The 27,978-nt window shown below is 44.4% G+C and overlaps 2 protein-coding genes across 6 annotated transcripts in view; one reads left to right on the top strand and one right to left on the bottom strand.

Moving 5' to 3' along the window:
- The first annotated feature begins 137 nt into the window (after positions 1 to 137).
- Isl2 (ISL LIM homeobox 2) lies at positions 138 to 4,963 on the top strand. Its single transcript, XM_026400556.2, has 6 exons — positions 138 to 195; positions 1,013 to 1,202; positions 1,487 to 1,749; positions 3,438 to 3,721; positions 4,297 to 4,464; positions 4,847 to 4,963. The coding sequence occupies exons 1-6, from the start codon at positions 138 to 140 to the stop codon at positions 4,961 to 4,963; spliced, it is 1,080 nt and encodes a 359-aa protein (XP_026256341.1).
- A 6,296-nt stretch (positions 4,964 to 11,259) lies between these two features.
- Positions 11,260 to 27,978, bottom strand: part of Scaper (S-phase cyclin A associated protein in the ER) — a 433,811-nt gene continuing 417,092 nt past the window's right edge. For all 5 annotated transcript variants that reach the window (XM_077799449.1, XM_077799452.1, XM_077799448.1 and 2 more), the window contains 3 exons: positions 17,742 to 17,933; positions 14,282 to 14,333; positions 11,260 to 11,977 (listed from right to left, as the gene is read on the bottom strand). In XM_077799449.1, the coding sequence (XP_077655575.1) occupies positions 11,874 to 11,977; positions 14,282 to 14,333; positions 17,742 to 17,933 (348 nt within the window). In that variant the 3' untranslated portion in view covers positions 11,260 to 11,873. The remainder of the gene's footprint in view (positions 11,978 to 14,281; positions 14,334 to 17,741; positions 17,934 to 27,978) is intronic.

Here is a 27,978-nt window from a genome sequence, read left to right as displayed (position 1 = left end):
GCTGCGTGCGGGCCGGTGCGGAGTCGTTCCTTCAACTCCGCGGGGCAGGAGGAGTTAGTTAGCAAAGAACCGAGGCTGGGCGCACGACCCTCATCCTTCTGCCCCTGGTCGCACACTTTGCGCACATCTCTTTCTGCATGGTGGATATTATTTTTCATTATCCTTTTCTGGGTGCTATGGGGGATCATTCCAAGAGTAAGTCTTTCTCTCTGTGTGGGTGTGTATGAGTGTGCTTAATATGCAATATTTCTAATGCAGAAGAATGTTTAGTGGATTCTACAAGTGGATTCTATTTGACAGGGTGCTTGAGGGGAAAAAAATAAAACGAGTGCATTTCTCCTATAGGACTGCTCATCCTTTGAAATCTGTTGTTTTGCTTTATAATTAAATACTGTTTCTCGAGCCAGATAGGCTGACCTCAGGGTGTGAATTCTGCTTCTGTTTTGCGCTAAAGCAATCCGATTTGATTTAGGGATGTGGGGTTTTTGTTTGTTTGTTTCCTTGTCTTTGGGACTCTCAAAGCTGGAAAGATTTATCTCGCTTGATCTGAGATATTTAAATTAAGACATGTCAGAAGAATGAGCAGGGACTCCACTGAAAGCTGATGTGTCTCTGTTGGGATAGGAGGGAGTCGCAGTGAATGGGAATGTGCTGGCGGAAATGCCGGGACATCACCGTTAAGTATTGATGTCGCGTCTTTGGTGCTGAACTATGTATTCACTCTCGTCTCACCCCAGAGCTTAGTTACAAGATATACTGATTCAACGACCGTGTTCAATGAATGTGATAGCGAAAGTATTTGGAGAGGGAGACGAAAAGCCTTCACAAAATCAGAATATTTTGTTTTTTCGTTTCCAATTTTCTGGACCATTAGAAAGCTCGTCTTTTCCTTGCGCTCACAATTCTTGAAAGAGTGAAAGAACGAGCGGATTGGGTTGGGGCTGGAGTGGCCGAGGACGGCCGGGGTCCGGGCAGCCAGGCCTGACGCGGGCCCTGCGCCCTTCCCCGGCAGAGAAGCCCGGGACCGCCATGTGCGTGGGCTGCGGGAGTCAGATCCACGACCAGTTTATCCTTCGGGTGTCGCCCGACCTCGAGTGGCATGCCGCCTGCCTCAAGTGCGCCGAGTGCAGCCAGTACCTAGATGAGACGTGCACGTGCTTCGTGAGAGACGGGAAGACCTACTGCAAGCGGGACTACGTAAGGTGAGGCTGGAGGGAGTTCGGGATTCCGGTACCGCCTGCTAGGGCCGGGCCCAGGCCTGGGATGGCAACCCGCCCCCCTGCTCCCACCAGGCCCGGGAGACGGCTGTCCCAACCCCGGTGCGTCGGCGCAACTCCGGGCCCAGGACCCCTGCGGGCAAGTCCCCCGCAGTCCCCAGTGAGCCACAGAGCATCTGGGGAGAGAGTCTCCCGGACCCCATAGCGGCGTGGGAGGTGAGGCCGGCTGCAGGCTCCACGCTGACGCAGCTGGTGCCTTGGGCCCCCAGGCTGTTCGGCATCAAGTGCGCCAAGTGCCAGGTGGGCTTCAGCAGCAGCGACCTGGTGATGCGGGCGCGGGACAGCGTGTACCACATAGAGTGCTTCCGCTGCTCCGTGTGCAGCCGCCAGCTGCTGCCTGGAGATGAGTTCTCGCTGAGGGAGCACGAACTGCTCTGCCGCGCAGATCACGGCCTCCTGCTTGAGCGCGCTGCGGCCGGCAGCCCGCGCAGCCCCGGTCCTCTCCCGGGAGCCCGCGGCCTGCATCTGCCAGGTAAGCCGTGCGCTCGGGCTGCGCCTCCCGCCTGCGTCGGTGTCAGTGGTGTGTGTGTGTGTTTTGGGGGTGCTATGCTCCTGACCCGAAGTGATCAGTTCCGTGAGGTTCCGTCTGCTGTGTCTGTTTTTCCGTATGAATGCGGAACTGTGTGCTGAGAGCCAGGCTGTGTGTTCTTCTGTGTCAGGCAGACATTGCATGTATGAATTTGGGGAATTGTGAATTGTGTTCTCCGTGACTGGGAACATGTGGGACACACTGCTAGGAGAAGCAGAAAGTGAATGCCAACAGGGGATTTTAAATGGTGCCTGTCGGAGGGACTTGTATTTGGAATTTCTTCCAGGAATATGTGTTATTGTCGGAAAGGAAAGATAGGTTTGCCTGGGGGTGTATATGTAAGTAATACAGCTCCCAACTGGGAGCTGGGAAGGCACTCAGCCAGTCAGGAGCCCACCGAAGGCCAACCATCCAACAAAGAGGTTTCTGTAATTTGTATTTTGAGGCCCAATTTGATGCACAACTTAGTCAAATGCTTCTTGGGGAGAGAGTATAAGGGCACAGCAGACTCCTGTATCAAAGAAAGCCCTCACTAGGATATTCTGTGTGCTAATCAGGAGCTGCCTAGAAACGGGATATTAATGTAACCATAGGCAGGCCGAGAAAGTGAGAAAGCTTGGGACCCCGGCCTCAGCTAGCCAGTGGCATTATAGCACAGATATTTAGATCAGGTTGAGCCTCTGGGTGCTGTGTGGCTTTGCAACACTCCTCCCCTCTCTGGATCTTTATTTCCTCCCTATAGAAAGAGGAAATTGGGCTGGATGAGTTATTTGTAAATATTTATCTGGACCTAGAAATGCCTAGGGGAACATTAATCAATACAGCGTGTATCCTTCAGTGTATATACCAGGTTTGGATAGGACTGTGGTACAAAATGAAGCAGATATTGAGTGCAACCCTGTCTGGGATCTGGAAGGGGCTCCCCTTTGTTTGTGGCGGGCTGTCTGCTGCAGGCTGCAGGAATCGGGCTATTTCCCAGGAATTGGGAGAACCCGAGGTTAATTGAGAGTGCCAGCGTTTTCCGCCCGCTGGGCCAGGGGAGTCTGGAGCCTTGGGAGAAGGGTCCTAGGGCTCAAAGGCCCCAAGGCAGGCAGGAAGGAACTGTGTAGGGCCCTAGAGGCCGGTCCTTGCCCCAGGCCTGGTTTTTGAGACGCGTGGCGTAGGCCTGACGGAATGGGCTCTGAACGAGGAGGTAGGGCCCTCACAGGACCCCAGGAGTGGGAGATCATCCCTCGATCCCAAAGTCGCGCCTCACCCGGGGTACGCTAGTTTCCCTTCTCCCGCCAGAGTCCCGGGCGCGCCTCCGGTCTCTTCCTCGGAAACTCCGACTTCTTTCGGAGGACTTTGCTAGTCCCTAAGGGGCCCTAGCAGCTCTCCTAGGGTCGGGTGAGTGGAGGAGGCATAACCTGGATAGTCACTGTGGTCCCCAGCCCCGGGAGATCGCAGCAGGGCAACTCCACCTGGGAGCACGGAAAAAGGGGAAAACGCAAAGTTCCTTTGAGAGAGGAACAATAAACGAAATAAAAGGGAAACGAAATCGGGCCCTGGAGGGCCCTGCCGCCCGGAGGTTAGTCTTTGGGCGAGTAGGTGGCTGCCCTTCGTTCACCTCTCGCCCCACCCTGTCCTCGCAGAGCCTGGGTCGGGCCGACAGCCCTCGCTGCGTCCACACGTGCACAAGCAGACGGAGAAGACGACCCGAGTGCGGACTGTGCTCAACGAGAAGCAGCTGCACACTCTGAGGACGTGCTACGCCGCCAACCCGCGGCCAGATGCGCTCATGAAGGAACAACTTGTGGAGATGACCGGCCTGAGCCCGCGGGTCATCCGCGTATGGTTCCAGAACAAGCGGTGCAAGGACAAGAAGAAATCCATTCTTATGAAGCAGCTGCAACAACAGCAGCACAATGACAAGACGGTGAGGGGCTGTGCCGCCAGAGGAACGGGTCGGGTGGGCCTCGGTTCCCACCACAGTATCTGTGCCCTTTTATGGGCGGGCTCTGGGGAGATCAAAGGGGAACCGGACTCTCCAATAGCAGGTGTTTGTACCATCAGAGCAAGACTTGCCTTGGGGTTTAAGGCTTCCTCATTAATTTGTCTAAGGTGGGGTAGTCTTGACCCAGTAGCAGCCCAGAGTTTGGGGTCCGAGGTACAGTGAGGAACCCTGGTTTCATGGGTGTGTGCAGCGCCTGGAATTTGGTCTGGCGTGTTGTGTCTTTCAGCATGGCTCGGTTTGAACACATCCTCTGCATACCCAGGGAGGGATGGTAGCACAGGCTTCTTCCCTTGCTAGGTGGCTGGCTCCCAGCACTGACTGGTTGCACATTTCGGGCCTCTGGTTATTTCAGTGGAAAGTAGGGCTCTTCCGCCTTCAGTAGGGTGTGCGCTTCTCCCCAAACCAGTGCAGGCCTAAAATTGTGAAGCTCCGTTTCCAAAGGTGGCGTAAAAGGCAAGTCCTAGCTTGAGCGCCCAGTGTCTTTTGCTTGTTCGCAGAGCCTGCAGGGACTTACCGGGACGCCCCTGGTGGCGGGCAGCCCCATTCGCCACGAGAGCGCGGTGCAGGGCAGCGCAGTTGAGGTGCAGACCTACCAGCCTCCATGGAAAGCACTCAGCGAGTTCGCACTCCAGAGTGACCTGGACCAACCAGCCTTCCAGCAGCTGGTGAGGCTCTGCCCTACCTCCCCGACCTCCGGACTCTTGGGGTGGGAATTTAGCCTTTTAGCTGTAGTGGGAAGGGGGCTAAAAATGGGACGAGGGGCTGGCAATGGGGAAAGTGCAGGGGGTCTTGCAGCCTCACCTAGCCCACAACACGCTCTCACCCAGGACTCCCTGGATTTAAGCGTACACAGGACAGATGGCAGCACCCCGCATCCCTGTCCTGGTTCCTCTGCGTGCTGCAGGGGACCTGCTTTTCCCTCCGCAGGGCTTGCTCTCAGCCGGCGGCTATCCCCTAGGGGCATTCCGTGACACTGAGAGCAAGGCTCGGAGGGCCAGCTCTGGTGTGGTTCACCTGCTTCATCCTGATGTCTCCACCCCACCCCAGGTCTCCTTCTCCGAGTCCGGTTCCCTAGGCAATTCCTCTGGCAGCGACGTGACCTCCCTGTCCTCCCAGCTCCCGGACACCCCCAACAGTATGGTGCCGAGTCCCGTGGAGACGTGAGGGGGGACCCCTCCCTGCCAGCCCGTGGACCTCGCATGCTCCCTGCATGAGAATCACCCATGCTCAGGCCATTCCAGCTCCGAAAATTCTCTCGCCTTTGTAATTATTATTATTTAAAGAGAGAAGACCGAGAAAAAACGGTCAGGACAGCCAAAAGCGCCAGGACGCAACCTGCTTTCACCAAGACTGGAGACCCCTGCTCCGAGGACTTTTATTTTTTTCCAAACCGGAATTTGGGATTTACTAGGGTTAGCTCTGCCCTCTCCTTTCCCGCGCTCCACTCCACCACCCACATAACCACCTCGGCGTGGAGAACATGCAGGGCTCTTCCCGGGCCGGGCAGGCTCCTGCCCCAAATCTGCCCAAGCGCTGCCCGGCGGCTTCGCCTGGGGTTGTGCGGGGAAGAGGACAGGGATAACTCAAAGGAACAGACACTCAATCCCCAAAGCGCATGATTGCTGGGGAAAAGTAGAAACAAGACTTTCCTTTAAAATGTTTAAATTATCAGTCGACGGAGGACAGAGTTGTGTGAGCCTTTGCCGAACAAACAAACGTAAGTTATTGTTATTTATTGTAAGAACATCCAGTTCATAGTGGGACGAATATTTTGATCTTAATAAAAAATAATCCAATGCCTAGACGCTCCTGTGTGCTGTTGGCGCAGCGGAAGGCTGGACCAATGCAGGTTCTAGGGTTCCTCTGCGTTCCACACCGGGCTCCAGGGCTCACTCCCTGGCTTCGCACGTCGCTGGCCAACGAGCTCCGGCTCCCAGCGGGCCGGGCCTGGCGGGGATTGGACGTCACGCGGGGGCGGGGCCGTGCGTCTGGAGCTGCGTGCGAGCACAGAGGCCCTTCCGGAAGCCGGCGTGTGCTCGCTGCCTGCGGCCTCTGGGGGCCTCGCGGAGGAGGTACGCGGGCACGTGAGGCCGCCTGGTTTGGCCCCCTCTGCACGCCCCTGGCGGCTTCGCGACCTACTCCTTTCTAAGCAAGCTCAGGCTTTCCAGGGCGAGTCTCATTCACTTTCAGCCACATCTCAATCCCGTGCCTCCCCAGCCCTAAAGCTGACTGCGCCTGGGCGCCCTCCGAGGCTGGGGCTTCGGGTTCTCGCTGCACTCTAGGCCTGCAGCAGTTGGGTCCTCTTGCCACTTATTTTCCCAGTGAAGGCTGGAAGCCCCGGACGCGTTGCCCATCAGCTCTGGCCTTGCCGCCAAGCATCGAGGCCGGTCCGGGGTGACCAGGGGGCCCGACCCCGGCCAGATCCGGCGGTCACGATGCCCGGTCCTCCGAGCTGTCCCAAAGTGGATGCGCGACATGATCAATCTCGCTGCATTTATTAATTCCCCAGTCTAGACAGAGGAGAAGGCCGGGCGGCGGCTCCTTATCTGCATTTGGCATCACCTGCAAGCGATACACTGAAGGAGCCACAACAAGCCCCCTCTAGGATGGCTGCTGCCGGGGAAAATAAGTCCACCCAGAACCAGTCTGGCGTGTCCTTGGTTTATTTTCTTTCCAGATCCGAAATGGAGGGGGTAGGAGATGGCCCGGGTGGAGGGGGCTGGGAATGGCCCCTGGATATGCCGTGCCCAGGTCACTTGGTGTGACATTTCAAACCCTTGCGACTTGTTTTCTTGAAAACTGACTTTCGTGATCGCAGGAAATAACCTAGAGATACTGAATCTCCAGCAGGCCCCCGGGCAAGCACACACACACAAAACGGTAGGCTCAGGTTTTACCCTTTACAAATATTTAACCCTTTGGCAGCCTAGGACAATTCTTTCCGGAGACCAGCCCTCACTTGATGGACTCAGGCAGTTGCCAGACTACCTACCAGCCAGTATCTCTGGCGTTGAGTTTCCATTTCCTTGTCCATAGAGTTGAATGACGCACAGTGCCTCCTTCTTTGTACAGGGGTTGTTGTGAAAGAGGGCCACGCCCTAACTAAATGGTGGACAGTTGCCATCCTAGCTTAGGTAAAAGCTAGTAAGGAAAAATGTGCCTAAGGGGCAGCTGCAGTCGTTGGATAGAGAGGAATAGGTGCCTTGTGTTAGAGAACCTTAAATTTAAGTGTACCTGGCCAGAGGCCACTGTGGGTTTTTCAGCAGAACTTTTGGCAGGATGTCTGCACACATACTCATCCACTCCCCCAGCCCAAATGGAGATGGAAGGCTTGCTGGCAATTATTGAAAGAAAATGGGAAGAGGTGGGAAAATTGAACCACGTTTATATCTTATTTCCTGAAAGCCAAGGTGATGCTAGCACAAATATTAAAAAGAACATTCCCCTTCTTTGGGATTTAGGAAATAGTGCTGCAAACTTAGAGATAAGGGAAAAGATATGCAGGGTTAATGAGGAACAGCTTTACCTCTCAAGTGCCCAGAAACGGTTTTAATAATCAGGGTTAGGTTCTTTGAGGCTTCATTCCCTTAACTTAGACCATTCCATCCCATGCAGAAATACAGATTTCTTCTTTAACCTCCTGACTGGCTATTGGACCAGGGACTAAACTTCCAATAAATCTTAATTTTGAAAACTTTTGATTTATTGGGTTTTCTTTTTTTGTTAAAAAGGAAACAGCAGGTTATTGAATAAAGAATTTCATTAGTCATTGTTAATTAGCTCTGAATTTTTGCTTTTGACAGGCTGCAGTATTTTAATGCTGTGAATTGAAATATCTACCTATTTAATTTCAATTATCTTTTCTCTCATCATCCATAGATCATAAACCTAATTCCTCTTTACAATATTTATATGAGCATTTTTTTTCAAATATTGGGAAACTACCCAGTTAAAGTGGTTACTGCATATTAAGATGCCTGTATCTCTCTTTATTACTGTGTCAAACATCATAAACTTTTTCTCTTGTTACTAGCCACCCAAAGGGTGCATTGTTTTCCTTGCTGGTTTCCAGGAAAAGGGTTCATTCTATAGCCTTCTTACAATGGTTTCCTGGTGAGGTGTCCGAGATCTATGGTTGGTTAGTTACCTCAATAAATATCAGTTTTACTGGTTCCCAGATCATCTTTAAACATCCTCTGTAATACAGTAGGGATTTCCCGGTAAATTAAATTACCTGTAACAATTACAAGTGTTGTATTTTATGCAACTGAACTTTTAACATGAGATACCCACTTGAGTAGTAAAAACTCAATTCAAGAAGAGACACCATAGATGGAAAATTGGAGTGAGTTATTTAGCTAGATATATTTCAGAATAAGATTTTCTCAGAAGATTTATCTAATAATTTGAGTAGCTCTATGAAATTGAGGCAGAAAAGGGATTCCCAGAGATGGAAAAGTTTATGGCACACAATTTAATACATATTGAAAGACTGCATAATTCTGGGAAATTCAGTCCCTGTGGCAGTATTCCCAATGAACTTTAATATTTAATGGGTGTGGAACAGAAATCAGCCTTTCAGTTTTGAATATAGAATATTGTAAATCTCGATTTTGTCAGAACTGCAAAGATGGTTTAAATAAGGCATTGTTTAAGATTGGTCATTAGAAAATTTGAGATTCTGCCTCTGCTGCCTAGGGAAGGGTTTAAACTGCCACATATTTAGTAAGCCTGTTTTCCCATGTGAGTGTTCACCAGAAGACAGCAAGAGAATTAGTTGAATAGCACCATGCTAGAAAGAGAAAACAATGGATGAATAATTATTTGCAGAGAAGTAAATTCCCAATGGAGTTGTGATAAAAGCAGGAAATTCAGAGTTTATTAAGCTGATGGAGGGAAGATTAGAGGCTTTTAAATGTGGGTCTGATTGATGTAAAGGTAAACTTTGTTGAAAATACTGAGATGAAGTGCAATAATGAGGATTGTTTGACCAATTACAGAGTAGCACCTTGTTGATGGAGACTGTGCATAGAAGAAGATGCAGATAAATAGAGCTAGATTGAGTATAGTAATGGCAGCAGGAAAGGGCATAAGAAAATAACTCCATTGAGATCCAGATGTGGGGAGTGGGGAGCAGCTCAAATTATAAAGCACTTGGGGCCCCAGCATCAAAGTTTCCAAAAGGCGGGAGTGCTTGGTGAGTGCAGCTTTGGGCCACAGGGAGAGTGGGTCAGGGAGTGAGCACAGAGAGGAGCAGGAAGGTTGAGAGTTTCCTTGAAGCAGGGTATTTGAGTGAAGGTGCGGTTTGAAGATTGGAGACCCCAGGGCTGGGTGGCGAGAGAGAAGCAGAAAGCGAAGGGAAAGAATAGGGAGAGTGAGGAGTGATTTCCCAGATTGAGACTTTGAGACTTCCCAAGAGCATGACAAGGAGACTTGGAAGACATGACCCAGGTGGTTTTCCCAGCTGCTCTGGGGAAGGTAGAAGGTGTCTAGGGGAGGAGAAGGTGAGGACCTAGGTCAACGAGGGCCGGTTCGGGATTCGAGGTCACAGCTCTCGCTACTGCCAGTAACTGCAGGGCGGGAGAGGCTCCGGAACCAGGCAGGAAGCGGCAGCTCTAACATCCTGGTGTGTGTGTGTGTGTTTGTGTGTGTGTGTGTGTGTGTGTGTATACACACGTGTGCGCCTGTTTGTGTGTGTGTGTGGGGGGGTGGTGGTGTGGGGGGGGGGTGGTGTGGGGGAGGACAAGCCCTGCTAAGCTCCGGGAGAAGCGAGTTGCGGTCCGGAGCAGGAAATACGGTTGGGCCACTGCGTTGAGCGTTAAAATGTTGCTGCTCCCCAGAGCCTTGGGCAGCTTTTTCCGATTTGACTCAAATTCTGGGCTCTAACCCCCCCCCCCCCCAAGTTGTTGCTTTTGCCTCAGTTGTACCCAGTTCGACCAACTTTCCAGGCTGGGTGGATCCAGCAGAGATCTTTCGCCTTGGCCCAGTGTTGTTCGCTTGTGACCCCCGAGCCTCGGGAAATCCCGGAGGCGGTCCCTGTCCCAGGAGAAATCCTGTGGTGGCACCGGCAAATTGGAACAAGATGTGCCCGCATTCACCTGGGCGTCGCGCTCTTCCATCTCGGGAGAGTTTAGAAGGCATAAACCCCGGGGGAGTTGGAGCTTAAATCCCGCTGGCTCGTCCCCGCGCACATTAAAGAAGGAATTGGAGACCTCCTGAAACTCGGAGACGGGAGGCACCAAGAGCCCTCGCAGGGTCCCCGCGGGGTGGGGCCGGGGTTTCTCTCTCAAACCCTCGCCCGCTCCGGGATGAGGGGCAAGGAGAGCATTCAATTAAATGTTGAATTGTGAATTCTGGTATGGTTTCTGGGAGGTTAATCACAGCTGTCTCAATTATTTATGGCTTTTTGGCAAATTTCCCGCCAGATAAGAAGTATATTCTATTGGGGAGCGTCTTGCAGGAAATCTTATAAATACTTGATGATTCATTTCAGCTACAAGGATCCCGTGCCCAGGCCCGAGAGCGCTGGGCCGGCGGGATTCGGAAACTCCTCTCCAGGTAGGGAAGCCGGCGGCGGCTGTGGGTCTGGGGAGAAGCCTTCGGTGACACCTGCCTCCGCCCCCTCCGCCGCGCTAGAGCTGGAGAAGGCCGGGGTCTGGCCTCGGCCTCCGGTGCTCGGTCCTGCCGCGCGGCGAGAGGCGATTCTGAGCGCCCCCCGACTGGCGGCGGCAGTCCTGGGACCGGCGCTCCGCGGCTGTGGCGCCACCCAAGTGGAGGGGCCTCTCGAAGGCCGGGATTTGGCCCTGACGCCCCCGACCTGGAGTCGAAACTTGCGGGCTGGTGGCCCAGACTAGGTCAAGGCCCTGAAAACGTGAGGGTCCTGCGGCGGCGGCGGCGGCGGCGGCGGCGGCTGAGCGCCCAGAGCACGGGCAGGACTTGCCTCCCCCGCCCCCGCTTTTAAAAAATTGGACCTCTTTATTTTCTCTGGATTTATAAAGTAAAAACAGCGTATTCATAACTTGGCAGATCTGTGAGGGTCCAAAAAGAAGTGTCTTGAATATTAAGTAGGTAAGCTTGCTTCTAAAAAAGGTGAAATTTATGTATTTTCAAGCCCGACTCCCCCCGCCCCCCAATAGTCTTGCGTTTAATCGTTTTTTTTTTTTTGGATCAGTTTTTTTCAACGAGATCTTTTTTCTTGGTAATGTTTGATTCTTATCTGACAGAAATTATTACTCACGTCACTCAACGAAGGCTTAGCACTGACCATTGGCTTTAGGTGGAGAAACCAAGAGAACGCATAGGAAAAGGTCAGCACCTCCCAGGTCCAGCCGTGAGCGGGGCACAGTAGTCTAAAACTTATTCAGTGCCATTGTGACCCTCTGTTTTACTTCTGCTTCGGTGTGGCTTCACTTCACAGTTATTTGAGAAAATACTCAAGGGTGATTGATGCTTTCAGGGCACTAAATTTTATTCAGAATAATTTCAGTTAAGCAATACTAACCGAGATCCTAGGTATTTTCTGCCAGAAAAGCTTGGGCAGACCAATTAATACAACGCTCTGAATTCACTTCAAATACACCCCAAACAATGCAAGTAGAATGTAAAAGTTGTAAACATCTTTGCTCTGAACCTTAAAAAGGAAAATTTAGAGCTGGTAAACTTTGATTAAATCTTTAAGATAACTTAAGAGCTGGAATTAACACTTTTATTTCAAACTTGTATTTTCTTAAGACAAAAAGTCAACACTGAAAACAGAATAAGTTATTTTATTACAAGAACAAAACTGACTTGCTAATTTTGTATCTAATTTTGCCCATATTACAAATGAAAATTATGTATTATCATAGGATGGAAGTTAAACACACTCCAAAATATTGTGTATAAATGAAATAAACTTGCAAAATTAGGAAGAATATTAAAGTATCTACAGTTATTATAAATAGTGCAAAGTATATACCATATCTACACTGTAGAGGGAGAGTATAAACACATGAGAAGGAGTTTTTTAAGGAACGTTTGTTTGAACAATTTAAAATATTAACAGGGTACTCAAACACAGAACCAAACAAAACATTTATTTTTTCTCTTTTTTCAAGAAAAACTGTCGAGCTTCTTCCCAGGCCTGCTGAGGAAATCTGTTAGCCAGCTCAAGATAGTCTTGGGAACCAAGACATTTTCCTGATAGGAAGAGAAAAAGATTAAATTAAATTAAGATAAAATTAAAAGAGATTAAATTTAAAATATTTCTTTGCAGTTTAAGAAATTAGACCTATTTTAATGAGTACAACACAGACATCACTTCAAATAAACCATTATACATTTTATGTGAATAAAGTGACTGATCAACCTCTATACCCACCTATCTACAGTATAAAATATATTTTAACTACAGTCCAGTTTGTGCTTCCAGAATATTGAGACATTAACCCATATGTAAAACACTATGGAAAAATTTGGTTTTGGACTCCAGAATTAAGAAAATAACTATGGAAAGTAAGTACATGAATGAAATAAAATTTCATATATTCTATCTTTAAATTAGTCTTGAAAGGGCAAATCTGCATATAAATGGTTGATTTTTTTTTTTTTTTTTGGTACTGGGAAGAGAACCCAGGGACTTATACATGCTAGGCGAGAGCTCACACCCCCCAGCCCAAATGATAATATTTGTTTTAAAAAAACACATGAATTTAGTTTAATATAAGTTTAAAATTGTCCGAATTTGGAATTCAATTGCCTCCCTAACAGAGAAGAGGGAATGGTTAAGAGCCTCACTGGCCAGCGACATAGGTAAAGCAAATAATCTCACAGCCAGGCAGTGGGCATAAAAGCTAAATGCTTTCTCGGCATTGAGAATGTGGAGCTCCCAGGAATTACTTTTATACTCAAGAGTTTTATCTGTGCAATGAACTCAAAATGTAAGCAAAAAGAGAACAGATGTTCTGTCCATGATACAAACTAGATAGGTGGAAGAATTTTTTTTTTTTAATCAAGTAAGCATAATATGAGCTGTCGTTAAGGTAGTGTTGACTCTTTCAGAAGAAAGCATAGACCAACTGCTTATTTGCTGTTCTGTGAGTCAAGTCTGCTGTAACTGGGGAAAGCATGAATAACCACGGAAGATGGTCCTTTGGAAAAGAAAGAAGGTCGAGACTTCCATAGGTCTCAGCCCACTAAGCAGATGGAGGCAGCTCCTGGGGACTGCACTTTCCAGATATGCTACAAATGGTGATTCATCTTTTTTGGGCAGGCGAAAAAGTAAGAAAAGAATATTTATATGTCTTACTGGCAAATACATAAATAAATAAAAATTCTGTACGATCAAAAATAACTTTATTAGAGGACTTTTCTAAGTATTTTCATATATTCAAAAATTTAAAAATTGTTTTGTAAGAAATAGTAAGAAGTTATACAGATTTTCCCCAATAGCTTAAAAAAAAAAAAAGGCTGTGACTGAGTCAGGGCAGAACTGAACTTGCACACTAATTCTGGCTTAGGCAAATGGTACTGATTATAATGTTGACTTGCATTTCTGAAGAGCTGCATAGCTTTCTGTTTACTGAGTACCTGAGTCAACAACATATGGCATTTTTTCCTAATATTGTAACAGTTTTAGTTATATTTTCTCCTATGTACATTATAATACCTGCCCACTGTAGATTACGTGTGTATGTGCGTGTGACAGAGCTCAAGGTTTCTCCAAGGGATTCTGAGTGGACACTTCAGAGGGTGCTATTGGGACGCAGACATCTGGATGAACACTTTAAATATTGTCAAACTAATGGAAGAATTGGTGAAAATCTTGACTAGGGTTCTTATTGACTGGAGATGCTACTGTGACAGCCAAAGACCAAATTGTATTTATCAATTACAGTCTGGGTGACAGAATATTTAAAAATAAAAAATGCAGTTTAAAATTCTAAATCTTTGAGTCTGGTCACAGGAAACTCTCAGTGAGAACACAGGGGTAAAAAAGTGCATAAATCTTTGGCCCTTGGATACTGCTAATTTAATGGCTTTTCTCCAGGGAAAACAATAGTTGTCCATTAAAAAGTCCAAGTACTTGAATTTAGGGGGGGAATATGGGCTCCTATCATTAATAACTTTATTCTTAACATGGGTAGAGAACCAAACCTATGTAATTCCAGCATTCATGTGAGCAATATAGGCCAATGTTAATGATATGATTATCTTCTGTATTTCAAAGTGGCTCTTTAGTGATTATTCACCATTTAGTATATTTGCCTGAGGTAAGAACACAAAGATGTTTTGTGCTTTTCTTTTACTTCCATAGATTTCTCTGCACATTATACTGCCCTTGGGTTTTATGACAAAATTGATTTCTTTACTCAGAGAAATATTTGGTATGTAAACCTCAAGTATTTAAGGTGAGGTACTAAATTAAATCTTTTTTAACAATTCCAGAAAAGAGGGTGCAAACATGTTCTTTTGGCTAACACATGACATTTAGTTTCAACGTACCTTTGGGCTGGTAAGACTGGTTATCTGTCTGACCTGGAGCCTGTGCAAAATCCTGTGTGAAAAGAGAAGTGTTTTTATACAAAAACCTTGAGTAGAGAGTTTCACTAAGGGAGGTTTAAATATACTTCTGATTCATGCAACCACTTTCACATGCATAATCTGGAACCCAAACATAAAGGCTAAAGAAAGTGATGTTACATAGTCCAGGTTCTCATAAATTTTAACCAAATAGTGATGACTTAAATCTTGTTAAATACTACCAGGATCCAGGTTGTTGCTTACTTTGGAAACTACAACTTTATACCTAGTAAACCTAAAATTTAAGCCAAAATTACCATTTTAAGCTACTGACCAATTTTTAAAGACTCTTTTTAAAAAGTACAAATATAGCTGGGTGTGGGTGTGCAAACCTGTAATCTCAGAGACTCAGGAGGCTCAGGCTGGAGGACTGAAAGTTTGAGGTCAATATCAGCAACTTAGTGAATCTCCATCTCAAAATAAAAAAATAAAAAGGACTGGTAAGGTAGCTCAGTGGTTGAGCGCTGCAGGTTCAATCCCCAGTAATACAAAAAATAAAAACAAACAAAAAACCAAAAACCAACCAACCAACAAAAACAAATATAACAACACTTATAGATGTTCTGCAGCTTTTTTTTTTTTTTTTCAAGTTATGGGGATTGAACCTAGGATCCAATTAATGCACACTGGGTAAGTAGTCTATCACTGAGCTAAATCTCTTACCAACTTAAGCTTTTTGTTTTGAGGTAGGGCCTCACAAAGTTGCTTAGGCTGGCCTCAAATGTCATCCTCCTGCCTCAGCCTTTCTAGTAGCTGGATTATAGGTATGTGCAACTGTGCATGGCTTCAGCTAAATATTAAAGTCTGGTATTTTTACTTTTAGATAGAAAGTGAATAATGTAGATTGCAATATGTAAATCTTCTGAAATCTGCAATAAAGCATCAGTTCCTATTTTTTTTTGTCTTTAGTTGTCAATGGACTTTATTTTATTTATTTATATGTGGTGCTGAGAATCGAACCCAGTGCCTCACACATGGTAGGCAAATGCTCTACCATTGAGCCACAACCCCAGCCCCTGAAGAACCATTTTATAAACTACAATCCAATGTACTGTCATTCTCCTGAACATATTTATAGAAAAAAACTTGATTTAACTTCACTAGTTTAATATGATACACAAATAAGCAATATGTGAAATTTTTATAGATCTGCAAAAATTTTATGTTAAATATGGATTTTTTGGAATAGAGAAAAGGATATTTAGAAGTACTTTGTAATCAATATCATATAAAATGGAAAAACACATGACCTTTACTTTAGATTCTGATATCATTTGTACTTTTATAAGTTGTTTTTTAAGCACTTAAAAGTGTGAGTGGCACAGGTGGCACAGATGCACAACTGTCTTTCTTCAATATCACTTTTTGGTTGAGGCTTCTGTTTTCATGCCACTAGAAGCCGCATATCACCTTCTTGCAGTCCCTGGCCCTGTTCCCACCTTATTGTTCTCTATAGCACTTACCATCATTGACATACTACGCGTTTGTTTGTTAGTTCATTTATTTATTTATATTCAAAGTAATATCTTTGAAGGGAGGAGCTTTAATTTTTTTTTTTTTTTTTGGTGTTGCTGTAGTCCCAGTGCCTAAAGCAGTGCCCAGCCACAGTACACATGCAAAAGTTACCTGCTAAATACAAGAATGAATAATCTGAATGGAAAGATGACACTTAAAAAATTCTCTACAATGTATCTTTATTTAACTTAATCCTAAAGCACTAAGAATATATGAAGAATTCTCTGTTGATATGATGGTTAAATAAGTTTTTTTTTTTTTTTTGGTTACTGGGAATTGATGCCAGGAGCGTTCTACCACTGAGCTACCTCATGAGCCCTTATTATTTTTCATTTTGAGACAGAGTCTTGCTAAGTTGCTGAGGCTCATCTAGAACTTGTGAACCTCCTACTTCAGTTTCCTGAGTCTCTGGGATTGTAGACATGCACCACTGTGTCTGCCTGTACTGTAAGATTTTAACTTATGCATAAGACAGTTTGAAAATCCAACATGTATATCTGAATGTCTAACTTGGAAACATTTTCAGAAAATGGAACCCAGAGTGAAATGTAATAAGCTGAAAATAAGACATTTATAAATGTAATTTAGTTGTTTTTATTAATTGTGATCTAATAGAGGGTAGTTTAGAAAATGTAAACTACTAATCATTATCTAAGGTAAAGAAGGGTTGGGGAACTCATTAGTCATCCTTTATGGTTCCCAAGCAGCTGGGCACTATCACGCTCTTTCCACAGTGGTCAATGTATATTAGCTAGAATAAGGAACAATATACTACAACAGAATTCTGCTTTCTGTTTCACTATTATGTAAAACGGAAAGCAATGTCTTCTAATCATATACGTATCAAGGAGCAAAAACAATGATTTTATAATGGAACATCTGAAAGATAATGGGATATTTTCAGAAAATAAAGATGTACAATGACACAAAAATCAGTTATTAGCTAATGTTAAAAGGACAGCCATGGGCTGGGATTGTGGCTCAGCGGTAGACCGCTCAACTAGCACGTGCGAGGCCCTGGGTTCGTTCCTCAGCACCACAAAAAAATAAATAAACAAAATAAAGGTATTGTGTCCAACTACTTCTAAAAAATAAATATTTTTTAAAAAGATTAAAAAAACAAAGAACAGTCACCTTGATATCTCTGTTGTCAGTTGACTTGAGTTAATTTAGATATGGCAGTTATTATTTTGCTACAGCACTAATTCTACAGCACCATAAGGCTGTACTTAGTTTTAGATTAAAAAAAAAAAATGCAGGGGCTGAGGGTGTGGGCTCAGCAGTAGAGCGCTCACCTAGCATGTGCGAGGTCCTGGATTAGATCCTCAGCACCACATAAAAATAAATAAATAAAATAAAGGTGTTGTGTACAACTACCACTAAAAAATAAATATTAAAAAAATGCAACATAACAGGCTTTTATCTGCCCCTCTTGGAATGCACATTTGTGAGAATCACATTTTAAAAATTACAAATAAACCAAAGTTGTAATCGTTTTTCCTTTAGCAATTGTTACCTGTTCCCTGTATCTAGACTTAGAGCAAGATGAATACAACAGTCAAAGCTGTGAAGAAGTCTATGGTCTTTTATATACATTTTGTAAATATGGGTTTCCATTTCACTAGTGGCAAAAACATCCTTTCCTTGCAGTTCTCCATGAAAAAATTAAATAATTTTTAACAACCCTAGTTCTATTACTGAGATTTTAGAAACTATCCTGATATTTAAGAAATCAATTTTTAAGTACAGAAACTGGTGAAGTTTTTCAAAGACAGTAAGGAGGAAAGAACAGTTGATTCACTTTTACTTTTCAGTTGCAGTAAATTTACACACAAAGCTAGAGAGTTCAGCATAATGTAGGAGGTACCTGAATGAATGTGGCCAGTAAAACACAGCTCATCTCTTGCTCCAGAATGATCTTGTTCTGAAGGTTGTTGTAACAAGCAGCAATAAGCGAAGGGAACAGCACTTTGATCAGCCGTGGGTCACTGAAATATTGGAAGGGCAACTGGCAGAGCTTCTGCAGCACTGTGGGGTGGCGGCCAGACTGCACGATTACCTGCGACAGAGGAGGAGCTCAGGTCCACAGCCAAGAGCCCCAGTAACACACCCCTCACTTCCCCCTCCATCTATGCAGTCAGAACATACTGAGAGAGTGTAAAACAAAAGGTTCCTAACTCCTTAACAGAGCTTAAGTTGAGTGATATTTTAAGTGATATTTGAAGAGAGCAGAAAATTTAAAATCTCATTTCCTAATTTGAGGAAAAGATTCCAAAAGCTTTGTAGCTATATAAAAATTACTGTAACCCATGATGAAGGGTGCAGTTTCCATGGAGAGAGGATGCCTATGAAATGCATTCAGTATACTCGCTGCTTTAACAAAGCACTCCCCGCCCCTTGAAAGCATAGAAGCCCCATTCCTTAAAAACCTGCAAAGAGCTCGCTCACAAGTAGTAAGATACTCTCTCCTGTGCCCTCCCCACTTCCGTCTTCCCTTAGTCTAGCTCACTGGATATACCAAATGCAGACAGAGGCAAAAAAGAAAGAAAGAGAGAGAGAGAGAGAGAGAGAGAGAGAGAGAGAGAGAGAGAGAGAGAGAGAGAGAGAGGGAATGAATAGGGGATCAACTAGAAGGGGAATAAGCTCAGCAAGCTCAGGCTCCAAAAAATCCTCTAACCCATACTTCTTATCTTTGTTCCCATCAGTGCCACTGAATCTAAAAGGAGAATTGTTTACATAAATGAGACTGTTGTCTTGAAACAGTCTAGGTTTACAACTGTGTACATTTTAAGAAATAGGGCAAGGCAATTAATGGGCTTGCAGGGAAGCCCTCCTGATTCATTCCCTCAGCCTACATGATAAACTAAGAAATGTCAAAATCAGATCTGTTTCAAGTAACTCTGATTAGACAGTTCTAATATGAAAGAGCTGGGTGACCCAAAGCCCACTTCATGGTACAGGAGGAAACTCCGAGAAGGTTAGGAACACTGTAAAATGTAAGGTCAGGACTGTAAATTGTACTTGGAAAAACACAATTTTACAGGTACACACCCAGACAGGACTGCATTCAAATTAAAACCAGAAGGACAGAATGAAACAGCAGAGGCAGGAGAAACATAAATTATAGGGATTTACAAGTTTTCAAAGTACTTTTAACAATACTTTAAGAACATACTCTTAGATGATAATGCAGTTTGGTTTAAGAACAAAATCAACAAAGTAATAGTTCACATATTTTTGTTCAATAGCTAAAATGACATCAAAAACCTTTAGAGAATGTTGATAGGGACTTGTTAATACCTTCAAATCCGAAAGGAATTTTAAAGACTTGCATTATGTGACAATTCCACACATGGCTGTGTGCTGCCATGTCTGATGTGGCTGAGAAAAGTATGCCCTATCATTTAGTTTATTGATAATGCATTTACTTAAGTTTTATTTTAATTATTAGATACATATTTTATAACACAGCCAAATGGTTGCCACTTTAGAATTTATAATGATACCATTATTAGAAGTCTTAATTCCTCTTTGGACAAAAATTAAGAATGCTTTTTTTTCTTTGAAATGCTAAATGCTATCATTGGATGATTTGATAACTGAAAAGATATTAAACTGGCCAATCTGGCTGGCACTGGCACAATGATAACTCCATGACATCAACTGCTGGTTCTTGGTAAATTAGCAGAGAACGTCAGAGATTCACCAGAACTTACTTCACTTGGCCTCCTGAAGCAGAGGGCAGGACTAATTATCTGTTGCCAGAATACAGAGTGAATTTAAAGATATCAACAGCAGTACAGTGAGATGACCTCCCAGAGACCACTATTTTTAAGCCTCCGGATTGTAGAATACACAAATGAATGTAGGCAGTTTCGTTACCTTGGAGCTAAGAAGTTCTACTCATAGGACCACCATATGACAGAACCAGGTTACATGTAAGGAATCTATAGGGCTGGGAAGACCTCCACCTTTCCTGGGCTTGGCGGTGAGCCAGAGTGGAACATCTAGTTGGTAATGTCGTTTGAATCACATTTCAGACATTGCGGGAGGGATGGAATCAGGAGGTCCAGGAATGGGCTAAGCTATAGCACTGAGATGTGGTGGGCTAATTCATGTGGGCTTGTGGCAGAGGGGTGGCAGGTGGATGTCATGGGCATGAACATTCAACTGAATTAGGCTAAGCACTTCCCTTTGGGGCAGGGAAGCAAGTCTAGGAATGCAAACATCCTGAGTTTGATGCTCTAGGCTTTAACCCCTAAGAAAGAGTTGCCCGAGGGGCTTTTGAAAGATTGGGCTGGAGGATGAGGGAAGAATGTCTCCATTTTGTGTGGAGTACATTGGAGCATTCCTCAAGGCTTCCCTGGAGCCATTCTTGTTCATTTACTGAAGAAAAAAGCATAGATAATACAGGTTCTTCTTTTGGTCTTCTAAGAAGAGACAAGTCATAATTTCGCAGTCTCCAAAGAAGGACATCTTTTATCTAAATGCCCTGTGGACCACCAATTTTTTTCTCTTGTATCACTGGTGAGGGGCTGTAGGAATGGGTGGAGGAGGGAGAGACAAACCCATGACTAATACTTCTTTTTTAGAATTAGTAATAATTCTGGAAGTAGTAGCTTTAGAAAAAGGAAAGCTGGAGCTGGCACATGTCATGCTCCTATAATCTCAGTGACTTGAAAAAAGAAAGCTGCATACTGGCCATGCATGCTATAACCTGGTGGAAAGACAGGGCCAGGAGGACTGACTGCCAAGAAGGAAAAGGAATCTGGTTTAAAAAAAAAAGAGAGAGAGAAAGAAAGAAAGAAAAAGGAGAGGAATCTGAGTAGACAAGTGGGCATGCTGATTCTTTCATCTGCTGCTGACCTTGGCCACCCACTAGGCCTCTGGCTCCAACCAGGGAGGACTAACTTCAGCAGACATTTACTGAATGTCTCCAGTGCTAAGTGCCAGACTAATATTATAGAGACACAAAGGGAATAAAGAAAGTTTCTTCCCTAAACACATGAATGAAGATGCGATATGATAGGAAGGATCAGGCTTTAACTCTCAGGGAGATGAGTTGTGTACACAAGTGACAATAATAAAAGGAGGCTGGGAAGGCTAAGGGAGTCCCATGGGGACCTCTTGGGACAAAGAGATTGCTCTTACCTAGGTGAATGAGGAAGGCTGCACTGAACATTAAAGGTTGGATCAGATTTGGGCACCTGGAAATCCTAAGTGGAAAACCCTCAAACATTCAATACTAGACTGTTAGTTGGCTTGACCTGCCATAACAAAGTAACATAGACTAGGGGGCTGAAATTAATTTCCCACAGCTCTGGAGCTGGAAGTCTGAAGTGAGGGTGTTAGCATGATCAGGTTCTGGGGAGGGCCCACTTCCTGGCTTATGGATGGTTGCCTTTTTACCATGTGCTCAAATGACCTTTTCTCGGTACCACTGGTTTATCCTTATGACCTCATTTATCCTTACCTAAATCCTAAAAGCCCTATCCAAATACAGTCACACTAGATTCTAGGGCTTTAATAAATGAATTTTGGGAGAACACATTCAGTTCATAGTGCAGCTCTGACTCATTTCTTATCACCACCCAGAAGGGGATTTTATTAGCAAGGTGCCATGGCTAACTAGATGCATTTCAGAGTCCAGGGGCTTTTCCTGGGTCACTGGCTCTCAGTGGTTGTAGGGCATGAACCTACAGGCTCAAGAGTGCTGACCTTTGGTGAGGGCTCTCAGTCTGGCTCTGTTCTGACACGCTATGGTCACTTAACATTTGAGCCTCAAGATCCTTCTATAAAAACAGGTAGATGCAGCCTTTAAAGTTTAGGTGAGGATCTAATGAGACAATGTTTGTGACCACAAAGTACAAACCAATGTTAGTTATGAATATTTGGTTGGCTCACTAGTTCTGCTATTCTGAGTCTGATCCTCATGTATTAGGACTACATGTCTCCTCCCAGTATAAGGCCTAATGAATGAAGACTTTCCATCATCCTACCCCATCCCTCTTTAGAGTAGAGGGGCTGGCAGAGACAGGCCCTCCTCTTTGGTTGGGACCTATCAGCAAGCTTCATGACACCTGAAATGTCATCGCTAAGATCTCTCCCTGGCCCTGCCTGCACAGGAAAGAGCTATGCAAACAGTGCTGGGGATGACAGCCAGGATCTTGTGGTGGCAAAGTAGGAAATGCATTCTGACAGCTCTGAAAAGAAAATCCCAACATAAGCACCATCCAAGAAATACAGGTAATGATACAGAGAAACAAAGGCTTAACTTACTGTGTGTGCATGTTTTGAGGCTGTTGTGCTACATTTGTCAATCTGAAAACAGCAGGTAAGAGCCAAAGCTAATAGGCTGGTGTTGTGGGCTCCTGATTCAGACCCAGAATGAAATTTCCCTTGAAGTACTTAATGAAATCCTGAAGCCCAGAAGTCTTCCTAGACATCATAGCCAAGCACAGCCTTTCGTTTACAACTCAAAGATATGGTGGCAGACACCACGTATCTAAGTGAATGTAGTTTAATCCCCAGTTCCAAGAGGGCAGAAACTGTCCTCTGCTGCTCTGCTAGAGGGCTAGGCACAGAGCAAATCCTCAAACATACGTAAATGAATGAAGTAAAGTGACAGAGAACCCTTGGTTAAAACACTCCTTGTAGGTGAATCATATCATTTTTTTCTCATGAGGCACAGATGTCATTTTCTGACTTGGAGGCCTCCATGGTATCTACATTCTGTTGCCTCAGGTATGTATAGCCAGTTCATAAAGAATGGATTTTGTGAGATGCTGTCTCCTTCTCTAGAGGGAATTTGGGATTGGGATCCTCAGGGTCCTGGGCACCAACTCAGAAATCCCTGTGTAGGTTAAAAGGAGAGGTCCAGAAAAGACCTTCATTCTTTTGTGGGTGTGACACTGATATCATGTGGTATGAAGGAACTTAAAGTCTTCTAGATTATTTCACTGACAGAATCTCAGCAGTAGACAACACAGCAGAAATCCCATAGAGTACTCAGGAGGCTCCTCTACATATATCATCTGAGTTGCTAAACTCTGAGATGGGTAAAAAGGGATTATTATGCTCTTATAAGGAGGAAACTTATACTCAGAAAATTCAAGACATTTGTCCCAGGTCCCTCAGCCAGTCATTGGTGAAGTCAGGCCTGTAAAACACTCATAACTCTGACTGTGGGCATCTTCTTACCTCCCAGGCCCATGCAGGGCAGAGAGCTCTCTATCACCAGGCCTATGCTCACTTCCATGACTGGCTGTCAGTCTGCTTCTTGCATGATGTTGCCAGGTCAGAAGAAGATGAGGATGATACACTGCCACTCTAAACAGACTAAACCAACTGACATACAGATTAAACTAACACAAAAGGCCTTTCTTCAAAGACACATCACTCTTCCTGGCTCAGTATCAAATAACGAGTTCTTGGCTATGTGCTGTGCAGTGCTGGGTTTGTCTCAAATTATCAGATATAAGAACTTGAAAGAGAGGAACAACAGTTGGTGATAGGGCTAGATTCTCAGGAGTGAACTGTTAGAACACGTGATGTAAAATGAACACTGTCTTGCAATGGCTGTGCAGTCAGCTGCCTTTGGCCTCAATAGATTCTGAGTAACTGAAAATCTGGTCTTAACTACATATTTGGGGGTTTTAAGGTATATTTTAATGAAAACACTTTCTTGTCATCTTTAAATAAAAATTTCTCCCCTGGTACTGGGGATTGAACACAGGACTTCATATATGCCAGGAAAATACTCTTTCACTGAACTATACCCCCAACCCCTTTTAAAAAATATTTTTATTTTAAGATAGAGTCTTATTATGTTATAAAGGCTATCTTTAAACTTGTGATCCTCCTGCCTCAGCCTCCCGAGTAGCTGGGATTAGTATGTGCCACCAAACCAGAACAATTTGCTTTTTAAATCTAAAGCTGCTATGGCATCAGGACTTAATTGTTTCCAGACCCATAGGTTTTCCATGCCGCTGCACGCTAATTTCCTAGTGCTCTTGAAGCCTGTGTTATTCATGTTCTCCTCTGTAGGAAGTCCTTGTGGCAACTTCAGGGGCTTGACTCTTATTAAACCTTTAACCACTTTCAGTGTTTTAGTCACTGAAGGGAATGTGCTTCTTTGATTACAACTATCTTTATTAGTTTTTTTTTTTTCCCAATGTGTATGTATGTCTTTTTGTAGTTTTTATTCTGGTAAAGACAGGCAGTTTATGAAGGTGTTGAGAATCCCCACCATATTTCATGGTCTGCAGGTGAAGTCTGAAATACTTTGTCTGGAATTCTTGATCTGGTGATGAATCCAAATGTACAAATGAGAGACTCCACACCTTCTCTCAATCTGCAGTACTCTGGAGGTCTCTGAATGAACCACAAGAGCAAAATCCTTGCCATATGCTGAGGGCCATTACCAAGTAGGTATTGACGCATCGTAATCCTTGCCAGTGTACCCCATGTTAAATGGACTCGCCTTGGAAATTTGCTGCGACCTTGCTTGTGTGTTTGAGAAAGATGACCCTGCTCAAGGTGATCGAGGGTGGATCCAGGTTTGAGGAAGTATCCTGCAGGTTTGAGGAAGTATCCCGGTCCTTGGGCTTAGGGTGTTCCTGGTTTAAGGCGTTTCCCGGTTTAAGAATATGGGTTTTAGGAAAGTTGAGGTTGAAGATTATTGCTGCTGGGATTAGGGTGTTCCTGTTGCTTGTTCCCGTTGAGTTCTCGTGAGATTCAAATGGGATTTGGAAAAAGCCTCGTGGAGTAGGATTTGGGATCAGACATATTGGAATTGCCCCTGAACGCGTGTGGAGGCTGGTGTGAGATCGGGAATAAAGAATTGCTGTTTGAACCTACAAAGCTGTGTGGTGCCTCCTGATTCTGGTGCCCCCCAAGACATCGGCAGCCATAAGTGTAGCAATTTTAAGAGGCAGTTACCACTAAATGTCTAGCCTCTGGTCTTAAAAATTTGAAACAAATGCTGTTGTATAAAATATATTAATAATATGAATACTTAGTGTGGTCTTGGTACAGTTTTGCCAAAAAGCTAAATATAAAACAGAAAAAAAAAAAGGAAAGTGGAAGTAGGGTACTGATAAGTCTTGCATTCTGGTCCAGAATGCAAGCAGCCTAAAGAGAGTTTGAAGACTTCCCATCTATAAAATGATAGCTGTCCCATTTACTCCATAGAGAGTGGCTAGCATGGCCCATCATATTACATAAATGGAAAATAGCCTAATTCTCCTGTCCCCTTTGAAGACTCCCGTTTTCCAACTGGGAACACCTGGAATGAAGTAAAAAGCCAGGAAAGGAGGAAGCAGACCTCTGAGCAGAAGATCAGTCTATTCATCAAGTATTTACTAAGCATCCATTCTGGCCAAACCTGGGGGGAGACACTGAGCAAGTCAGAGACATCCTGACACTGCACTGTTTTTCCACAAAATCCAGACCAGTTATTCACAGCGAAGTTCTGCAAACTCTAATTCAGTCTACCAATTCACATTTTAGAACCACGTCTAGTACAAGAGGGTCTTCTTGTCTCCAGGATCTTGGAAGCAGCAAATTAAAAAGAAGACTGCTGGAGACAAACTGGTAAACTGGCTTTGAGGAAGAAAATGGACTGACATGAATAAGTGAAAGGGTGGGAATGAAAATTATTTCAAGCAGAAATGAGAATTCAGAAAGTTGCCTGGAACCATGATGTAAGAGTAAACATCTCTACCCTTTTCAGTTGGTTTGAGAACAAACTATATTGTAATAAAATATCTTATTATAACCAATAACCTTTATTTAGTACTCTACACTTTTAAAATTTGTTTCCACATACATGATAATCCTCGTGTACCTAACATTGTAATAGGAAAGCACTTCATAAGGTACCAAAATATATATATTATATTAAGTATAATTTGTTTATAATGGCAGGAAGTATATAATATTTCTTAAAAATGATTGGAAATAAGGCTGGGGCTGGGGCTGAGTGGCAGAGCACTTGCCTAGCATGTGTGAGGCACTGGGTTTGATCCTCAGTACCACACACAAAAAAATAAATAAAATAAAGGCATGCTTGTCATCTAAAATTATAAAAAAAAAGATGGAAAATAGTTAATGTTAGACACATATTTGTGTTTTAGACACATATTTATGTTTTGACTACCTGCAAAATTCACTTATGAGAACAGTTTATTCCCTAACCATATCAAAACCATGACACTAAACAATAAACTAGAAAAAGGCTCTGTAGCAGTTTCTTGACCCCCTACCTATATAAAAGTTCAACCACAGTGTTCTATAAGTAAAATCCCTAGCTCTCTAGAGTTCACATACAAGCAAAACAAACACAACAGAAAACACTCATGTTCTGTTTTACCTATTTACATTCAATCTGCCGATTTTACTAAGATCTAAAAGTCAGAAGAAAAATCTGAATTTTCTCCTTATTTAAGGGGACTCCATCAATGGTTTTAAAAAGCTCTGTATTTTTTCCTCTATAAGGCCCTTTGCCAAGTTTCTTAAGACTTATGTTACTGGGACCCTAGCCCTGTTTCTATCATTGACCAGAAAACAACCATACCCAGCCTTGCTCCAGAAACATAATAGTTTAGGTAAAGACAGACTGATGTGAATCCTCAGTCTTTAATAGTCTGCAGGATATACTCTGTATGAGGAAAGGGGATATATGTCCTTTTTATTCACTGCTGCATCACCAGTCTGTGTCATAGTACCTAACATAGTTCCTGATGAATGATAGATGTTCATTAACTATTTGGGGGAATGAATGAATGAATGAATGAATGCTGGTTCTCTCACCTGACTCCTGCAGCTTGAACCGCCACACCAGTGCCCTGGCCTGCTCATCCCAAGTCTTTCAAGGTCCTTAGATAGTGCCATCTTTGAATTTGTTAGGACAGATGATGGGTACTTTGGGCAGCACCCTGTCTGAGCCACTGGCCTCTTGGCAATGGTATAGGTAGTGGGGGCAGGGTGGTGGGGCCACAGCAGTTTCCTTCAGCACACATTGAGAGATAGTCTGTCATACTTAAGACTAAACCAGTTTGGTGGGCCAGTGTGGCAGGGTGAATGGGGTGTGGAGCCAGACAGAAATGAATGCAAATAGTTAAATCTCACTAAGGCAAATTCTTTAAACTGATGAATTCTTGATTTGTTTTTTTCCTTTTCTTGTCAGAGACAAAATGTCCTCAACAGAGGGGCAAAAATAGGTGTCTAGACATCTAAATTCATTAAAAGAGACAGCTGAGAGAGTCTGTAAATCATTGGAACAAAGAATATTTTTCTAGTAGAGTAGAAACAAAGTCGTCCGTCGTCGCATTCTTCTCCACAAAACTAGCCCTGCTGCAATGCTCAAGAGGCAGCAGCTGTGGCAGCCAGGCTCCGTAGTGTCCTGGCCAAGCACTTCTTCCACATTGCTTAGTTTGTCAGACCTGGAGCAGAGGCCTAGGACAGAAGCAATATGATAAAAGGGTCCTTGAGGCCGGGGACCTCTACGTATTATATAAAGAAAATGGCATGCCCCTCATCATGGAATAAAAATTAGAGCAAAGAAACACAAATATTCTCTTGTCCAGCACTGCAAGCAAATTCTTCTCCTCCCAAACTGGCTTCTCCCATAATATGACTTTTAGGCTGAGAGTAAATGCACAGATCTTGGCAGACTGTGTGGGAGGGAGGCCTTGGAGCAGTAACCTTCTTCCTGGTGGTCCCAGGATTCATTGCTGTCTAGTAGCAGCAGAGCAGTGAGGAGGAAGGATGAGAGACAGAGAAGGGAAGGAGGGAAGGCAGCAGCTAGTGTCATTGGAGGCTAAAGCCAGTGGCTGGGGGCTTGGCCTCTCACATGCTCTGGAAACTAATGATCTGAGAGAAACAGGGCTCTGCTTGTGTCCTGCTGGGCCCCTGCAGAGAAACTGTAAAGGCTTTTAGCCAGCTTCCTATGAGAAGTAGGCCGTGTCAGGGTGCTACTAGCAGAGAGACATGAAAAGGGGCTCTATCCAGGTCCCTTCATTCTACTCCTGCAAAGGAGAATAAATGCTTCAGAACCAGGGATACTGCTCCCAGTACTGGGCCTTCAGTGGGGAGACCCACTG

Source organism: Urocitellus parryii, chromosome 6, assembly GCF_045843805.1.
Source record: "Urocitellus parryii isolate mUroPar1 chromosome 6, mUroPar1.hap1, whole genome shotgun sequence".
Taxonomy (NCBI): Eukaryota; Metazoa; Chordata; class Mammalia; order Rodentia; family Sciuridae; genus Urocitellus; species Urocitellus parryii.
The sequence above is the reverse complement of the archived record's forward strand: the minus strand, read 5'-3'. Positions and strand labels throughout refer to the sequence as shown.

Coding starts and splice junctions, on each gene's coding strand:
- Isl2 (XM_026400556.2), top strand. CDS start 138: ATGGTGGATATTATTTTTCATTATCCTTTTCTGGGTGCTATGGGGGAT. Junction 196..1,012: donor TATGGGGGATCATTCCAAGA/GTAAGTCTTTCT, acceptor CTTCCCCGGCAG/AGAAGCCCGGGACCGCCATG. Junction 3,722..4,296: donor AGCAGCACAATGACAAGACG/GTGAGGGGCTGT, acceptor GCTTGTTCGCAG/AGCCTGCAGGGACTTACCGG.